The 17,372-nt window shown below is 43.8% G+C and overlaps 2 protein-coding genes across 6 annotated transcripts in view; one reads left to right on the forward strand and one right to left on the reverse strand.

Moving 5' to 3' along the window:
- Positions 1-2,843, forward strand: part of DRD4 (dopamine receptor D4) — a 37,282-nt gene extending 34,439 nt beyond the window's left edge. Inside the window, exon 4 of the mRNA XM_075836950.1 lies at positions 2,023-2,843. Within this exon, the coding sequence (XP_075693065.1) occupies positions 2,023-2,225 (203 nt within the window). The 3' untranslated portion in view covers positions 2,226-2,843. The remainder of the gene's footprint in view (positions 1-2,022) is intronic.
- Positions 2,844-4,416: 1,573 nt separating this feature from the next.
- The window catches only part of DEAF1 (DEAF1 transcription factor), a 31,223-nt gene continuing 18,267 nt past the window's right edge, over positions 4,417-17,372 (reverse strand). For 3 of the 5 annotated variants that reach the window (XM_075837590.1, XM_075837589.1, XM_075837588.1), the window contains 3 exons: positions 9,153-9,215; positions 6,704-6,793; positions 4,417-5,875 (listed from right to left, as the gene is read on the reverse strand). In XM_075837590.1, the coding sequence (XP_075693705.1) occupies positions 5,783-5,875; positions 6,704-6,793; positions 9,153-9,215 (246 nt within the window). In that variant the 3' untranslated portion in view covers positions 4,417-5,782. Of the gene's footprint in view, positions 5,876-6,703; positions 6,794-7,758; positions 7,902-9,152; positions 9,216-17,179; positions 17,273-17,372 lie in introns of those variants that run through there. The other 2 variants (XM_075837591.1, XR_012850561.1) reach the window with 2 other exon arrangements.

Here is a 17,372-nt window from a genome sequence, read left to right on the forward strand (position 1 = left end):
TCAGTCCCAAATATTGGGTTAGGGCCCAAGTTACTAGTGTACATCGGCAGACCGTGTGCCCAAAGGTATAACGTACTATCCCTAGTTCCTGCACCAACGTCTGGCAACTTCTCTAAAATAATTCTCCTGCCATTCATTTTAGTGTTGTTACATTATAGGAAGCCCCCAGAGTGGTGAGTGCACACAGGGTTAGATTGGCTCATCAGGGTACCAGGGGCTCCCCGGTGGTCCCTGGCTCTGATACAATAACAGGCCCCAATAATTCAGCAGAAGACAACAACTTTTAGAGGTGACCTTGGAGTTAATCACCTCTAGCACAATTACTGCACATCTATCTAGTAGGGAGCAGGAAAGACTCTCTAGAAGTATAACCCTCATCAGTGGTCCACCAAGATTGGTAAAAAGGGCAACTGTCAAGGACATATTATGCTATGTTAGCACCTGGCTGGTAATAGTGACAGATTAAATTCATTTCAGAGATACTGGCCTGTCTTGGCACAGCGGATAACCACTAGAATTACAATGAGGAACGCACAGAAAAGAAAATGTGTAACTGTGATCGACTTAATAGAAAAGGAGATTAGCGACCCAAACTATAAACTCTATGAATGAATCACATTTATTCTACCATAAAAATCACCGGCTTTCTTTAATGTATTATGCAGGCTGCCATTTTTCATAGCATGATGTATCAGCTTCATGATGACAAAGCAGCTGAGGTAACATGCTTCAGTTCACAAAATGACTATGCTGGTAAAATGCCGTTTTTAATCCATATGACAGTCTAATATATGCAGTTTATCTAAACTAGTGCCGCCTGCACGGAACGTTACACATGTATAATACAGTCAGATTTCCGGAGGTCATTGACGTTATTGTGATGTCTGTTTGGTTTGGTATTTATAAAAAAAAAAAAAAATGGATGAAGAAGTAGCACTCCAAAAATATCAAAATGGTTTATTCACCAATAAATATATATATATATATATATATATATATATATATATATATATAGAGACAATATATTGACCATTATCTTCTGCGGTGTCTTTAAGGCCTCCTGCACACAACTGCTTCCACTGATCAGGTCATAAACTATGTATTTTAGTGTCCGCATGTGGGTCCATAATGCCCCAGTATTGCTTTCGCAACCGTTCCGTATGCCCGTATATTACAGCCGTGTTGTTTCCGTGTGTCATCCGTATTCAGCACCCATAGGAAGGTCACGTGATCGGATTTCCCAGCCATATATGCACAACAATGTGTGACGGAGGCCTTAGTGTGTTATGTACATACCCCTTATAACAGATGAAATCTTCGCGCATGGAACTCCAGTGGATTGTATCCAATATGGTAAAACACGCAGATGTAAAAAATACATGGTCCTTCAGCCATTGATCATACAAAATGACCTGTACGTATCATTTTTAAGCCCTGTCCAGTAGATAATTGTAGAAAAAGGGGGATCTATAACGGCGCTGCTGCGTGGACCAAGTCAAATGGAGAAATAGTAGTCTCTGGAGACTACTATTTCTCCATTTGACTTGGTCCACGCAGCAGCGCCGTTATAGATCCCCCTTGTTCTACAATTATCTACTATACACCAGCGGTTACCTTTGGCAACCGGTCCGGATCTGGCAGCAGCACCCGTGGATTTATTTCGCGCATTACCTATGGCTTTCTGGTGAGCATGGTATTTTCATTCTTCCATTAGCCTACCCTACTGAACTGCACTATGTGGCGCCGTGGTCTTTTCTCTCTCTCTCTCTCTCTCTCACACACAAGCCCTGTCCAGTCACACTTATAATTTTCTATAAGACAATCATCTGACATTCTGCAATATCAGGCTAAGTTTATCATATTGCATCATGGGTATAAACTTTTTTTGGGGGAGATCTGCTTAATTTCGGGTCATAATAATGGGAATATCACCTATTCTTCAAATAGAAAAAAAATTTCTTACGTTATAATCATTGCTATTCATTTTGTTGTGTTTAATGTATTTTGCTTCTTCCTTCCCAGGTGTATTTCTTTTCTGCTGGACGCCATTCTTTGTGGTGCACATCACCCGTGCTCTATGCGAATCTTGTTCTATGCCTGCACCTCTCTTCAGCACTGTCACATGGTTGGGATATGTCAACAGTGCCCTGAACCCAGTCATTTATACCATATTCAACACCGAGTTCAGGAACTATTTTCGCAAAGTGCTTCGACTGTGCTGCTGAACAACGTAAGACGTCACATAGCGCAACAGGTCCTGTACTGAACGTTACTGTGTGGACTTATTATACGGCATAGTTCTTTTCTATGTGGCATTGAGTCACTGGACATAAAAAATCTTAAGTCCCGAGCATGAAATGGAGATAAGTAAACGTCATCTCGCTGTTTTAGCGATTGTGGATCTGGAACGGTTACGGATTTAATTAAAATGTAGAGCTCCTAAAATCTGTAATATGGTGTTCAGCAGAGATGCTGGAGAAGCAGCAGATAACCTATAAAAATGGGGTAATGATGTCATGCGGCTCAATTCACTCTGGCAGTTGTTTCAAACAAAGAGTTAACATTATATCATCCATACGTAGTCCTTTGATGGGTTCAACAATACAATTATAATTAGCTTTCCACAAGTTTGTACTAACTTGCTTTCTCTACAGACAGAACCCCTTTCTGCTGTGCAGAACCAGGGAGAGACCCCTTTGCCGAAATTTCATTAGTCATTTGAGAGTGGTCCTGGAAACATTTTTTAACAGCTTTGTTTCGTGATGGACTATAGCAGTACTTAAGACATGTAAGTTTGTAAACTTACAACCTATAATGCAGAAGAAAGATTTTACATAGATCAATAAACCGATTGTTTGATATAAAGATGCTGGTTTTGTTCGTATTTGTCTGTGACCCCCAGTGATCAACAGTAATCTGCGGGGAAACCTTTTAGCAAGTGTTGAAATTTACTGCAGCACCACCACAGATGAACTGAAACATTACACGGTGCTTATTGCATGGACAGGTCAGGTCAGGTCAGGTCAGGTCAGGTCCCCCCAAAGAGGGAGACGCTTAGTAGCCGCTCTCTACGTCAGTTTATTGTTGGAGGTTCTGAACAGGGGACTCCTTTCTATTAACTCTGAGGGTATGTTCACACGGCCTATTTACGGACGTAAATCGGGCGTTTTTGCCCCAAATTACGCCCGAAAATAGAACCTCAATAGCGCTGACAAACATCTGCCCATTGAAAGCAATGGGCAGACGTTTGTCTGTTCACACGAGGCGTATATTTACGCGCCGCTGTCAAAAGACGGCGCGTAAATAGACGCCCGCGTCAAAGAAGTGACCTGTCACTTCTTTGGCCGTAATTAGAGCCGTTTTTTCATTGACTCCAATGAATAGCAGCGCTAATTACGCCCGTAATTGACGCGGCGTTCAAGCGCCTGCACATGCCGGTACGGCTGAAATTACGGGGATGTTTTCAGGCTGAAACATCCCCGTAATTTCAGCCGTAACGGACGCCCTCGTGTGAACATACCCTGAATGTCTTAATATAGTTTTTGAATTTATTTTAACCAAACAATTCTTTTAGGAGTATCTCTAAAGGGACTATGTGGTCTTGTGATGCTGGAGTACTAGGTCCCATTGCTGGTCTGAAGAAGGAATCTCAAGACCGTACGGAGCAGAATATGTGGTATTTATTATGACACTTTGCAAGAATGTCTGTCTCCAAAATGTTTGAGGATTTCATCTCTAGTTCAGTCGAAGAAGTTAATGTTCTACTGTATTTATCTTCTGACTCGTCATTGAGTTGAAACCATCATCGGTTTCTAGAAACAAAAAAGGAGCTCAAGACACTTTACCAAGAACTGTGCTCGCTTCAGCTCTTAGCGCAGAGGTTTAATTTACTAGTGGACCAGTAATTTTTATGCGTCAAACTCCTTTCGATTAGTCCTCGGGATAGGCCATCAATATCTGATTGGTGTGGGTCCAACTCTCGGCACACCTGCCTATCAGCTGTTTGCAAGAGGCCGAGGTGCACATGCGAGCGCTGCTTCCCCCTTCATCGCTTGCTTGTACTGTAAATTGCCAACTCACTTGTAGCGGCCATTCACAGTATTACAGCCTTCTCCCCTACAAGTTAATGTCACTAACTACAAGTGTGTCAGAGATTCACAGTACGAGCAGTGACAGTAAAGGGAGGGCAGCACTCGCATGAGTGCCGCGGCCCCTTTAAAACAGCTGATCGGCGGGTGAAGTCGAGAGTTGAAGTCGGGTGAAGTCCAGATATTGATGGCCTATCCGGAGGATATCAGGCCATCAATTTTTTATGACTGAATAAACCCTTTAAGTCAATAAACTCACATGTTCTAGTATGATAATGGCGACATCTACTTAAACAAAACATAAAAAGAAACACAAATGTAGACATGACGCAGTACCATAGTTTATTGAAATTCTATATAAAATGACTGCGTTCTGCAAATTCAACTTAATACTTTAAGAAATGTGATCATTCTATATACTCTTACTTCTCATAAAACCCATTTGTACGATGTGATTCACCCACATAATCATCAATGTAAACAACGTAACAAAGCAGTTTTGCTATAGAAAGATGGTCCAGGTCATAAACGCCACACACGAATATGAACCACAATGCATTAGTTGATGAACAAATAAAAGTTTATGCAAAATATTTATACTGTCCTACTTTATATAGAATCAATGTAGTTTTAACCATTTTAATATCAAAAGACTTAAAAAGGTATGACCAGTCTGGTCTGGAAAGATGATCGCGTGGTGGCTCACTGCTAGAAGCCCCTGCGATCAGCCATTATTGCCGGGTGGATCTGGAGTGTAAGTGCTCATTTTCCCTGCAGCAGTACATTACTTATCGTTTAGTAGGTGTCCATTGATTCAATGGATCCCGGCAGTCCTCCAAAACGGTAAGCCTACCTTGATGCGGTGCTTAAATCTAGCAAATAGAAGAATGAGTCAGGGGAGCTCCACCTATCCAACTCAACATGCCCTGTTAGGGCATTTAAGAAAAGATTAACAGAATACCCCTCACTATACCTTTATATCCTGTGAGAAGGAGTCACATTAAAAGGTCAGGGGTTGTGTCATTAGGCTACCAAATCCACCCATTGACCATATGGAAGGAGTCGTAGCCGGAGACACTCCCCATAGACTACAATTCTCAGCCTAGGGCCTAATCCTAGAATCAGCATAGTCTAGTAAATGCCCCACACCATTTTTTTTCCTACACAATAAATGTGCTGCTTTTTAAAACGTAGGACCTAGCAGTGAAGATCTTCTTTATGGAGGTGGTCATAGGTCCATATAGGAGTATGTAGCTTCACGTTTGCAGCTATTTTTTCTTTGGCATTCAGTGAAACGCTTTTGGCATATATCCGGCCAATAGAACCCTACAGTAGACATCTATGCCAGACGTAGAGCTCTAATGTGATGTGAATTTTATCCTAAATATCAAACGAACATAACACAAGACGTTTCAAAGCAGATGGTATATTGTTACCATTACGTTCAACTGTCTTTTTAAAATAACAATTTACAGATCATACGAATAATATAAATAACCTTATCCAAATACAATCAGGTTCTCTTTCTGTCTGACCAGTAGATCGTCTCAGACATTTTAGATCTCCTGTATTATTAAAAACAAATAAAAATAAGGGTCAGTTACAACCCTTACTAGCACTTTCCATTTCATTGTGTTTGATCAAGAAAATTTAAGAAAACGAGGACATTATCAGAACACGCCACGAACGAAAGGTCAGACCGGCTCCTTCTCTGTGACGTGTACATCATCAGCATGGACTGATAAGGTGGAAGCCTGGCCACAAAGGTGCTGGTGATCCTTCCAGTCCTGGCAAAAATGAAATCAGAACCATCAATAAAAGACAGAGATCTTATCGCCAGCTATAGGATGCAGGAATACTACACAACTATAAATATACAAATACACCCTTCAGTACATGAGAACACAACATTAATAAGGTCTGTGCAATAACTGTATAATTATTACTGCAAAGTATTAAAGTCACCAGGAGGGCAAATATCAGATCTTGAAGCACCTCCTCCCAAAATAGACAAAACTTAAAATATATAAAAATTGTGTCTGCCTGGAGACACCTATAGGGGGTTAATGTATAAACCGTATGCACAAGCCCTTCTATAGCGACCAATATAGAGTCCTCTGATATTCTGTTCCTCACTGTGAAAAGGTTACAATCTGGACATCTGGTGGTTCTCGATGAAAACTGAATTTCAGGCACACGCTGGCCGATAAATATTTGAGCTGCGGACTAAAGGAATTTCATCCATTTAAATAGAGAGAGCAAAGCAAATGGGTTTCATTCACATTAGTCCTGAGGACCCACTGATGAATGGTTACAATGGGAACGATCCATGCCACCCATTGCTACAATCCTACAGTGTGGAGAGATGTGCAGGACGTGGCCTTATCTTTGAGGTTAAGGATCAACAGCCTAATGATCCCATCTATGTGATGTCAGCCGTACAACAGATTGTCTATGCAACATGCAGTGTGGTGTGAGGGGCCACGTTTACACCTTGTTCTCTCTCCGGCTGTACACGGTTAGCACATGTGAATGCGCACATACAATTTGGGTAAAGCACATTTCAGTTTGTTCAGGAATAAGGTTCTTCCAGACATACTTGAGACACTTCCTACCTTCCGTTGGCAGAAGATGGAGCAGTAATTCACTTTGTGGCAGCCAGTGCATTCGTTAAGGGCTTCTCTGCCGCAATTCACACAGGATTGCTAAAACACAGGACAGGGTAGTGTTAGAGCCACAATGTCATCAGAATACATTTAGCAGCATTGTATGAATACGAAAGAGTCAGTGGTCAAAAAGTGCTGTGTGCAGAGAGTCCAGTGTATTTCTAGTCAGAGATTTTCATCACAGGAAATCTCTAAAAAAAAAAATAACGAAAAAAAAATAACAGATCTGAGCAAAAATATTGCAATATTGGTTCTAATGGGTGCAACAGTATGATCTTTGTGCCAGAGATTTCCAAAGATAGTGTCCTGATGCCAGTGCTTTAGTACAGTGAACATTCCGTTTCGCTTTCCAGTGATGGAAATTTCTAACTACATGCAAAAGGGTTTGGACACTTTACAGATGTTTTTAAAGTAAATCCATTGTTTACATTTTCTTCCCCATAAATCAATAGTACAAGCAAATATTAGACACTTTGTAGTTCATCTTATTACAGAAAATTGCCTTTCTCCACTTAGCAGAGCCCCCCCCCCCCCTTTTCCTAACTGCTCACTCACTCTCAGTTCACTGGTAAAATCCGTACTTCGGGAGGTAGAGATGAAGATGGATTACCAGCTCACTGAGGGATCAGGTTACAGCTGCTGCCCATAGAAGTCTATAGAGAGGGGAGCCGTAGGAGGGAGCTGCTGCAGAGCGATAGAGAGGCGCAGACACACAAAGACACTGCAGCCTTTTAGTAATGGTTTTACTAGAATCCAACAATGGGGTGAGACATGAAACACTTACTAGAAGCAGCATGTAGGACGTTACGCAGCAGAAATTAGCCACGTAGCGGAAAATCCAGCACTGGGGTGAGCTAAAACACTTACCAAGAAGCTGCAGTGTGTCTGTGTATCACTCACTCCCCTTTCCATAGAACTTCTATTGGCAGCAGTATCTGTATCTATCTCCTTCTGCTCCCCATAGTCTTCTATGGGCAGTGTGTGTTTCTCTTACTCACTCTGCTAACCCCTCTCCTCTTCATAGATCTCTATGGTCTGCATGTAACCTGATCCTTCAGTTAACGGTCCCGATTTCTGACTCACCGAACATGGATTTTAGAAGTGAATCAAGAGTGAGTTATCAGTGCATGAGGCAGGAAAGAACAATCTGAAAAGTGGAGAAAGAGGCATTTTTCTTTAATAAGATCTAAAACAAGGTGTCTTACCTTTGTTTGTACAATTGATTTATGGCAAAAAATGTAAACGTCTGTTACACTTAAGATCTGTCAAATCTCCTATGCTATCCTATGAGTTTTCATACAGGGAAAGCTGTCAATTAGCCATGTATGAGTTGGGGAAAGCAGGACTTGGCAGACATCAAACAGCTTTTTACATGAAAATATCGAATTTAAATCTCCCCCTTTCCTATGCTGCTCTCAGTTAGAGGACGTAAAAGATCCTCTCTAAGGTGGCTCTCCCCTTTAAAGAGCGAATCCACTCAATTGCTTCGGGCATATCCTACACAGTAAAAGGAGGCGATGGCTAAAAAATAAATAAATAAACTCCCCTCTGCTACACAGGAGTAAATGGGGAAGGGACAACTAGCACGGTTGGAGAACCCACACAGTACAGATCTCAAATATTACAAAAAGCAATAGCTCCCACATATTGTAATAGAAAAAGTTTCAGACTCTCACAATCTTTCCTTTTTTAAAGATCATGGAACTCCTTAGTGAAGTCGAATATCCTTATAAATCGACACTACATAGTGACTGCTGAACACAGTATTCTGGAAATAATGAAATAACTAGAGGTTTATCCATGTATCCAGGACACGGGTATATTAAAAAGAACCAATTAAGGAACAGAAAACAAATATCCAAGAAGACGATTATTACAGGAATGAGAAGGACGAGAATAACACCTCAGTTCGCAATTAGAAAACCAACTAGAAGAAATACCAGGTGTTTATTCCAAAGATCACCACAGAATGAAGACGTTCAAGAACGGAGAGGAGATGAGCAGAGAAACAACATCAGAGTGTGAAGGAAAGGAAATAAAACTCCTTAAAATAGTCAGAGGTAACGAGATGCAGAGCGAGAGGGAGGAGGGAGGTGCGACTCTGCGCTGACGACACATTCATAGATCGGTCACACTTTCAATTCTTTGTGTGGCGTGAACACATATATATATGTAGGACACATGAACTCTAAAGATAGACTTGTGCATTACTATTCAAAAATGTGCGTAATGCTTCAGTAGCAACGCAATTACCACATATATAGATCTCGCCGATATGACAGTATGGAACCCAAGGGTCCTGCTGAAAAATAGCATATCAGATTGGAATAGTTTTGCTAGTCTCAGAAGAGTTACATATAAATCTAGGGGGGGGGGGGGGGGTCAGTGTTGGTCTTACCCGAAGTAAAATCTCGTGTTTGGCATCCATCTCCTCTGTCTGTTGGAAGAGATGACTGGGGAACTGCAGGAAAACAAATACAAAGGATAATGTTCATGAGAGAAGTGCAGACAGCTTAGATTCTGGCCAAAGTTATGAAAGAGGCATTCCCATTTTAGAGATTTATGGAATAGACCGGATATCTCATAAATACCTACTCGGAGAGATCCACTTCCAAACGTATTGAAAGAAGGGAATGCTTGACAAAGGCGGGAGTTCCGAAACATTGCAGCTCTGTATTCACTTTTTTTGATGTACCGGTCTGAATAAATCTACGGCAACTTTTTTTTACACTGCTAAAGAGTCTCCGTGGTGCTGTGTCCTCCTTGACCATATTGATGCTGGATTAGCTATCCTATTGGCGGAGTGCACACTCGAGCTCACCAGCGTGCTGGTTTTTCTTCTTTGAAATATTGAAAGGAGGGAGTCCAGTGGCCCCCCATTTGCTAATTCAGCGGACACTTTTACCATTGAAATCAAAAGAGACCATGGGCGTTATGGAGAGAGTCGAGTAAGCTGTGCCACATTGGTTTCAATAATAAAAGCAGATGTCCTTTCAATAGGGCAAAGACTTCATATGAAAGCAGAGCCCTGTGGTTGCTATACATGAGAGGTGTGTGTGTGTGTGTGTGTGTGTGTGTGTGGTTGCTATACATGAGAGGTGTGTGTGTGTGTGTGTGTGTGCGGTTGCTATACATGAGAGGTGTGTGTGTGTGTGTGTGTGTGCGGTTGCTATACATGAGAGGTGTGTGTGTGTGTGTGTAGGTGTGTGTGTGTAGGTGTAGGTGTGTGTGCGGTTGCTATACATGAGAGGTGTGTGTGTGTGTGTGTAGGTGTGTGTGTGGTTGCTATACATGAGAGGTGTGTGTGTATGCTATACATGAGAGGTGTGCGTGTGTGTGGTTGCTATACATGAGAGGTGTGCGTGTGGTTGCTATACATGAGAGGTGTGTGTGTGTGTGTGTGGTTGCTATACATGAGAGGTGTGTGTGTGTGTGTGTGTGTGTGTGTGTGTGTGTGTGTGTGTGTGCTATACATGAGAGGTGTGTGTGTGTGTGTGTGTGTGTGTGTGTGCTATACATGAGAGGTGTGTGTGTGTGTGTGTGTGTGTGTGTGTGTGTGCGCGCGCGCGCTATACATGAGAGGTGTGTGTGTGTGCGGTTGCTATACATGAGAGGTGTGTGTGTGTGTAGGTGTGTGTGTGGTTGCTATACATGAGAGGTGTGTGTGTATGCTATACATGAGAGGTGTGTGTGTGTGGTTGCTATACATGAGAGGTGTGCGTGTGGTTGCTATACATGAGAGGTGTGCGTGTGGTTGCTATACATGAGAGGTGTGCGTGTGGTTGCTATACATGAGAGGTGTGCGTGTGGTTGCTATACATGAGAGGTGTGCGTGTGGTTGCTATACATGAGAGGTGTGCGTGTGGTTGCTATACATGAGAGGTGTGTGTGTGTGTGTGGTTGCTATACATGAGAGGTGTGTGTGTGTGTGTGTGTGCGCTATACATGAGAGGTGTGTGTGTGTGTGTGTGTGTGGTTGCTATACGAGAGGTGTGTGTGGGTGCTATACATGAGAGGTGTGTGTGTGTGTGTGGTTGCTATACATGAGAGGTGTGTGTGGTTGCTATACATGAGAGGTGTGTGTGTGTGCTATACATGAGAGGTGTGTGTGTGTGTGTGTGCTATACATGAGAGGTGTGTGTGTGTGTGTGTGTGTGTGTGTGTGTGTGTGTGTGTGCTATACATGAGAGGTGTGTGTGTGTGTGTGTGTGTGTGTGTGCTATACATGAGAGGTGTGTGTGTGTGTGTGTGTGTGTGTGTGCGCGCGCGCGCTATACATGAGAGGTGTGTGTGTGTGCGGTTGCTATACATGAGAGGTGTGTGTGTGTAGGTGTGTGTGTGGTTGCTATACATGAGAGGTGTGTGTGTATGCTATACATGAGAGGTGTGTGTGTGTGGTTGCTATACATGAGAGGTGTGCGTGTGGTTGCTATACATGAGAGGTGTGCGTGTGGTTGCTATACATGAGAGGTGTGCGTGTGGTTGCTATACATGAGAGGTGTGCGTGTGGTTGCTATACATGAGAGGTGTGCGTGTGGTTGCTATACATGAGAGGTGTGCGTGTGGTTGCTATACATGAGAGGTGTGTGTGTGTGTGTGTGTGTGTGTGTGTGTGTGTGCGCTATACATGAGAGGTGTGTGTGTGTGTGTGCGCTATACATGAGAGGTGTGTGTGTGTGGTTGCTATACGAGAGGTGTGTGTGGGTGCTATACATGAGAGGTGTGTGTGTGTGTGTGGTTGCTATACATGAGAGGTGTGTGTGGTTGCTATACATGAGAGGTGTGTGTGTGTGTGTGTGTGTGTGTGGTTGCTATACATGAGAGGTGTGTGTGTGTTATACATGAGAGGTGTGTGTGGTTGCTATACATGAGAGGTGTGTGTGTGTGTGTGTGTGTGTGTGTGTGTGTGGTTGCTATACATGAGAGGTGTGTGTGTGTGTGTGTGTGTTATACATGAGAGCTGTGTGTGGTTGCTATACATGAGAGGTGTGTGTGTGTGTGTGTGTGTGTGTGTGTGTGTGTGGTTGCTATACATGAGAGGTGTGTGTGTGTGTGTAGGTGTGTGTGTGTAGGTGTGTGTGTGTAGGTGTGTGTGTAGGTGTGTGTGTGTGTAGGTGTGTGTGCGGTTGCTATACATGAGAGGTGTGTGTGTGTGTGTGTAGGTGTGTGTGTGTAGGTGTGTGTGTGTGTGTGTGTGTGTGTGTGTGTGTGTGTGTGTGTAGGTGTGTGTGTGGTTGCTATACATGAGAGGTGTGTGTGTATGCTATACATGAGAGGTGAGTGTGTGTGGTTGCTATACATGAGAGGTGTGTGTGTGGTTGCTATACATGAGAGGTGTGCGTGTGGTTGCTATACATGAGAGGTGTGTGTGTGTGTGTGTGTGTGGTTGCTATACATGAGAGGTGTGTGTGTGTGTGTGTGTGTGGTTGCTATACATGAGAGGTGTGTGTGTGTGTGTGTGTGTGTGTGTGTGTGTGTGGTTGCTATACATGAGAGGTGTGTGTGTGTGTGTGTGGTTGCTATACATGAGAGGTGTGTGTGTGTGTGTGTGTGTGGTTGCTATACATGAGAGGTGTGTGTGTGTGTGTGTGTGTGTGTGTGTGTGTGTGTGTGTGTGTGTGTGTGTGTGCTATACATGAGAGGTGTGTGTGTGTGTGTGTGTGTGTGTGTGCTATACATGAGAGGTGTGTGTGTGTGTGTGTGTGTGTGTGTGTGTGTGCTATACATGAGAGGTGTGTGTGTGTGTGTGTGTGTGTGTGTGTGTGTGTGTGTGTGCGCGCGCGCTATACATGAGAGGTGTGTGTGTGTGCGGTTGCTATACATGAGAGGTGTGTGTGTGTGTAGGTGTGTGTGTGGTTGCTATACATGAGAGGTGTGTGTGTATGCTATACATGAGAGGTGTGTGTGTGTGGTTGCTATACATGAGAGGTGTGCGTGTGGTTGCTATACATGAGAGGTGTGCGTGTGGTTGCTATACATGAGAGGTGTGCGTGTGGTTGCTATACATGAGAGGTGTGCGTGTGGTTGCTATACATGAGAGGTGTGCGTGTGGTTGCTATACATGAGAGGTGTGCGTGTGGTTGCTATACATGAGAGGTGTGCGTGTGGTTGCTATACATGAGAGGTGTGCGTGTGGTTGCTATACATGAGAGGTGTGCGTGTGGTTGCTATACATGAGAGGTGTGCGTGTGGTTGCTATACATGAGAGGTGTGTGTGTGTGTGCGCTATACATGAGAGGTGTGTGTGTGTGCTATACATGAGAGGTGTGTGTGTGTGTGTGTGTGTGTGTGCGCTATACATGAGAGGTGTGTGTGTGTGTGGTTGCTATACGAGAGGTGTGTGTGGGTGCTATACATGAGAGGTGTGTGTGTGTGTGTGGGTGCTATACATGAGAGGTGTGTGTGTGTGTGTGGTTGCTATACATGAGAGGTGTGTGTGGTTGCTATACATGAGAGGTGTGTGTGTGTGTGTGGTTGCTATACATGAGAGGTGTGTGTGTGTGTGTGTTATACATGAGAGCTGTGTGTGGTTGCTATACATGAGAGGTGTGTGTGTGGTTGCTATACATGAGAGGTGTGTGTGTATGCTATACATGAGAGGTGTGTGTGTGGTTGCTATACATGAGAGGTGTGTGTGTGGTTGCTATACATGAGAGGTGTGCGTGTGGTTGCTATACATGAGAGGTGTGCGTGTGGTTGCTATACATGAGAGGTGTGCGTGTGGTTGCTATACATGAGAGGTGTGTGTGTGGTTGCTATACATGAGAGGTGTGCGTGTGGTTGCTATACGAGAGGTGTGTGTGGGTGCTATACATGAGAGGTGTGTGTGTGCGTGTGGTTGCTATACATGAGAGGTGTGTGTGTGTGTGTGTGTGTGTGTGTGGTTGCTATACATGAGAGGTGTGTGTGTGTGTGTGTGGTTGCTATACATGAGAGGTGTGTGTGTGGTTGCTATACATGAGAGGTGTGTGTGCTATACATGAGGTGTGTGTGTGTGTGTGTGTGTGTGTGTGTGTGTGTGTGTGTGTGTGTGTGTGTGTGTGCGCTATACATGAGAGGTGTGTGTGTGGTTGCTATACGAGAGGTGTGTGTGGGTGCTATACATGAGAGGTGTGTGTGTGTGTGTGTGTGTGTGTGTGTGGTTGCTATACATGAGAGTTGTGTGTGGTTGCTATACATGAGAGGTGTGTGTGTGTGTGTGTGTGGGTTTGCTATACATGAGAGGTGTGTGTGTGTGTGTGTGGTTGCTATACATGAGAGGTGTGTGTGTGTGTGTGTGTGTGGTTGCTATACATGAGAGGTGTGTGTGTGGTTGCTATACGAGAGGTGTGTGTGGGTGCTATACATGAGAGGTGTGTGTGTGTGTGTGTGGTTGCTATACATGAGAGGTGTGTGTGTGTGTGTGTGTGTGTGTGTGTGGTTGCTATACATGAGAGGTGTGTGTGTGTGTGTGTGTGTGTGTGTGTGTGTGTGTGTGTTATACATGAGGTGTGTGTGGTTGCTATACATGAGAGGTGTGTGTGTGTGTGTGTGTGTGTGTGGTTGCTATACATGAGAGGTGTGTGTGTGTGTGTGTGTGTGTGTGTGTGTGTGTGTGTGGTTGCTATACATGAGAGGTGTGTGTGTGTGTGTGTGTGTGTGTGTGTGTGTGTGTAGGTGTGTGTGTGTAGGTGTGTGTGCGGTTGCTATACATGAGAGGTGTGTGTGTGTGTGTGTGTGTGTGTGTGTGTGTGTGTGTAGGTGTGTGTGTGTGGTTGCTATACATGAGAGGTGTGTGTGTGTGGTTGCTATACATGAGAGGTGTGTGTGTGTGTGTGTGTGTGTGTGGTTGCTATACATGAGAGGTGTGTGTGTGTGTGTGTGGTTGCTATACATGAGAGGTGTGTGTGTGTGTGTGTGTGTGTGTGTGTGTGTGTGTGTGTGTGTGTGTGTGCGTGCTATACATGAGAGGTGTGTGTGTGTGGTTGCTATACGAGAGGTGTGTGTGGGTGCTATACATGAGAGGTGTGTGTGTGGGTGTGTGTTTGCTATACATGAGAGGTGTGTGTGTGTGTGTGTGTGTGTGTGTGTGTGTTTGCTATACATGAGAGGTGTGTGTGTGTGTGTGTGTGTGTGTTTGCTATACATGAGAGGTGTGTGTGTGTTTGCTATACATGAGAGGTGTGTGTGTGTGTGTGTGTGTGTGTGTGTGTGTGTGTGTGTGTGTGTGTGTTTGCTATACATGAGAGGTGTGTGTGTGTGTGTGTGTTTGCTATACATGAGAGGTGTGTGTGTGTGTGTGTGTGTGTGTGTGTGTGTGTGGTTGCTATACATGAGGTGTGTGTGTGTGTGTGTGTGTGTGTGTGTGTGTGTGTGTCTAGAAGTCAGAGTAGTCCAATAGACAGGAGTTGGCTGCAATTGTCACTCATATGACGCCCGATTTGGTTTTGTTGGTGTGCAGTGGAATTGGCACTAGCCCGGCAGCCAGCAAACTACGTAATACCAGAGACCTAATACTGGCTAAAGGAGGGAAGCTCAGGTTATAAAAAGACAGTGTATGGGAAACAATCTCTTCAACTACTAAGGATTTAGAGCAGGTTTCAGCCGCAATGGGACCTGTCTGTCCCATAAGAAGATTACGGATTTAATTACAGATCATCTCGCTGACCTGTGTCATAGGCATGGTGAGGGCCCGGCCAGTAATGTCACAGTGACCATTGTTCTGGATAAGGGGTTACAACCTCTGACCCATGCAGACATTTGGGAAATACAACAAAAAATAAAAAAAAGGCATAATATCACAAGCAGGGGAATAGTAGAAATTTAGCAGCCAAAGCACCGGTTATGTTTTGTTGCTGCTTTCTTTCTTCCTTCCAAGAGTTTTTACCTAACAATGACAGATATGATTGATAGAGTTTAATATAGTACAAAAGTATTACTATTAAAATGTCTTGGGAATTCCATTGGAAGGGGGATTCCGAGAGCCTTCGAAAATCTACTGAATGGCCATAAAACACAAAAAGAACCTATACTTACCTGATAAACCCACTGGCACAGTGAGGACGCGCCCAGATAACCACGTGACCGCTGCAGCTAATCATTAGTCTCAGCTGTCTCATGCCGAGGCCAGTGATTGGCTGCAGTGGTCACGTGGGTATACAGGCACGTCAGCGCTGCACGTAGGTAAACAAAGAGCGTTGGCGCTGGAGCGAGAGCGGGTTTAATCAGGGGAGCATAGGTTCTTTTGTTATTTTATGCCATTTCCGCCATTCAGTCCATTTTGTGGGGATCTCGGGAAACTCCTCTAACACAGAGCTTTCAGCGGTTACAATATTTAGATGTTGAAGGGCAATTCCGGTTTCAGCAAATAAAGCGCTGTTCACATCTGCCACGAGGCTATGCTGGATATCACTGGCGCCCATAGACCCCATTTACTTACCCAAAACCATACCATGATGGGGTTGTATGTTCACACGGCCTATTTACGGACGTAAATCGGGCGTTTTTGCCCCGAATTACGCCCGAAAATAGCGCCTCAATAGCGCTGACAAACATCTGCCCATTGAAAGCAATGGGCAGACGTTTGTCTGTTCACACGAGGCGTATATTTACGCGCCGCTGTCAAATGACGGCGCGTAAATAGACGCCCGCGTAGAAGAAGTGACCTGTCACTTCTTTGGCCGTAATTGGAGCCGCTATTCATTGACTCCAATGAATAGCAGCGCTAATTACGGCCGTAATTGACGCGGCGTTCAAGCGCCTGCACATGCCGGTACGGCTGAAATTACGGGGATGTTTTCAGGCTGAAACATACCCGTAATTTCAGCCGTTACGGACCCCCGCCGTGTGAACATACCCTTATTGGGAGGGCAATTTTAGCGATGCATGCAGAGCTATTCTTGCCATTTTATCTAATGGAATTGCCAACGGAAGCTCCAAAGCCTCAGGCGCAAATGTGAACAGAGCCTAAATGTTATTCTTTGTGTAATGAATAGTTATACAATTTTCCCAATATACTTTCTGTATCAATTCCTCATGGTTTTCAAGATCTCTTCTTGTAGTGAGACAGTCATTCAATAAGACCCTTCATGGTTTACTTCTAAAGATAAAAATCTATTCTGGTCATGTGATGGACACGACATCTCTGAAAACTATACAGTAAATGTAACCAGTCCTGCGCCTGAGTGTCCATTACATGACCAAGCCAGAAGTTTATCCACTGGAAGTAAACTATGAAAATTCCTCTTGAATGAAAGCAAGCAGAGATCTTAAAAATCGTGAGGAAACAGTAGAAGTATATTGTAGAACTTCTCTTATTGCAAAGAATAACCTTTATTTACGGAAATCGGAATACCCTTTTAAGGTGGTATTAGTCAGTAATCATTGCATCGAAAATAAAAAATTAAGCATTTTCACATATAGCCTTGATTAAAAAAAATCTCCTACCGTTTTGTATATACAGCTCCTATGAAGAACTGTGTCCCTCTGTATTGTCAGATCCTGCAGTCATGTGTCACTCCACCCTCTCTGCCCCCTCTCCTATTGTGTAGATAGCAAGAAGAGGGTCTTATTGAATGCTCTGGACGAAAATCATCACAGCCATTCAAACAACAGAGAAAATGGCCCACATTTACTAAAA

Source organism: Rhinoderma darwinii, chromosome 9, assembly GCF_050947455.1.
Source record: "Rhinoderma darwinii isolate aRhiDar2 chromosome 9, aRhiDar2.hap1, whole genome shotgun sequence".
Classification (NCBI taxonomy): domain Eukaryota; kingdom Metazoa; phylum Chordata; class Amphibia; order Anura; family Rhinodermatidae; genus Rhinoderma; species Rhinoderma darwinii.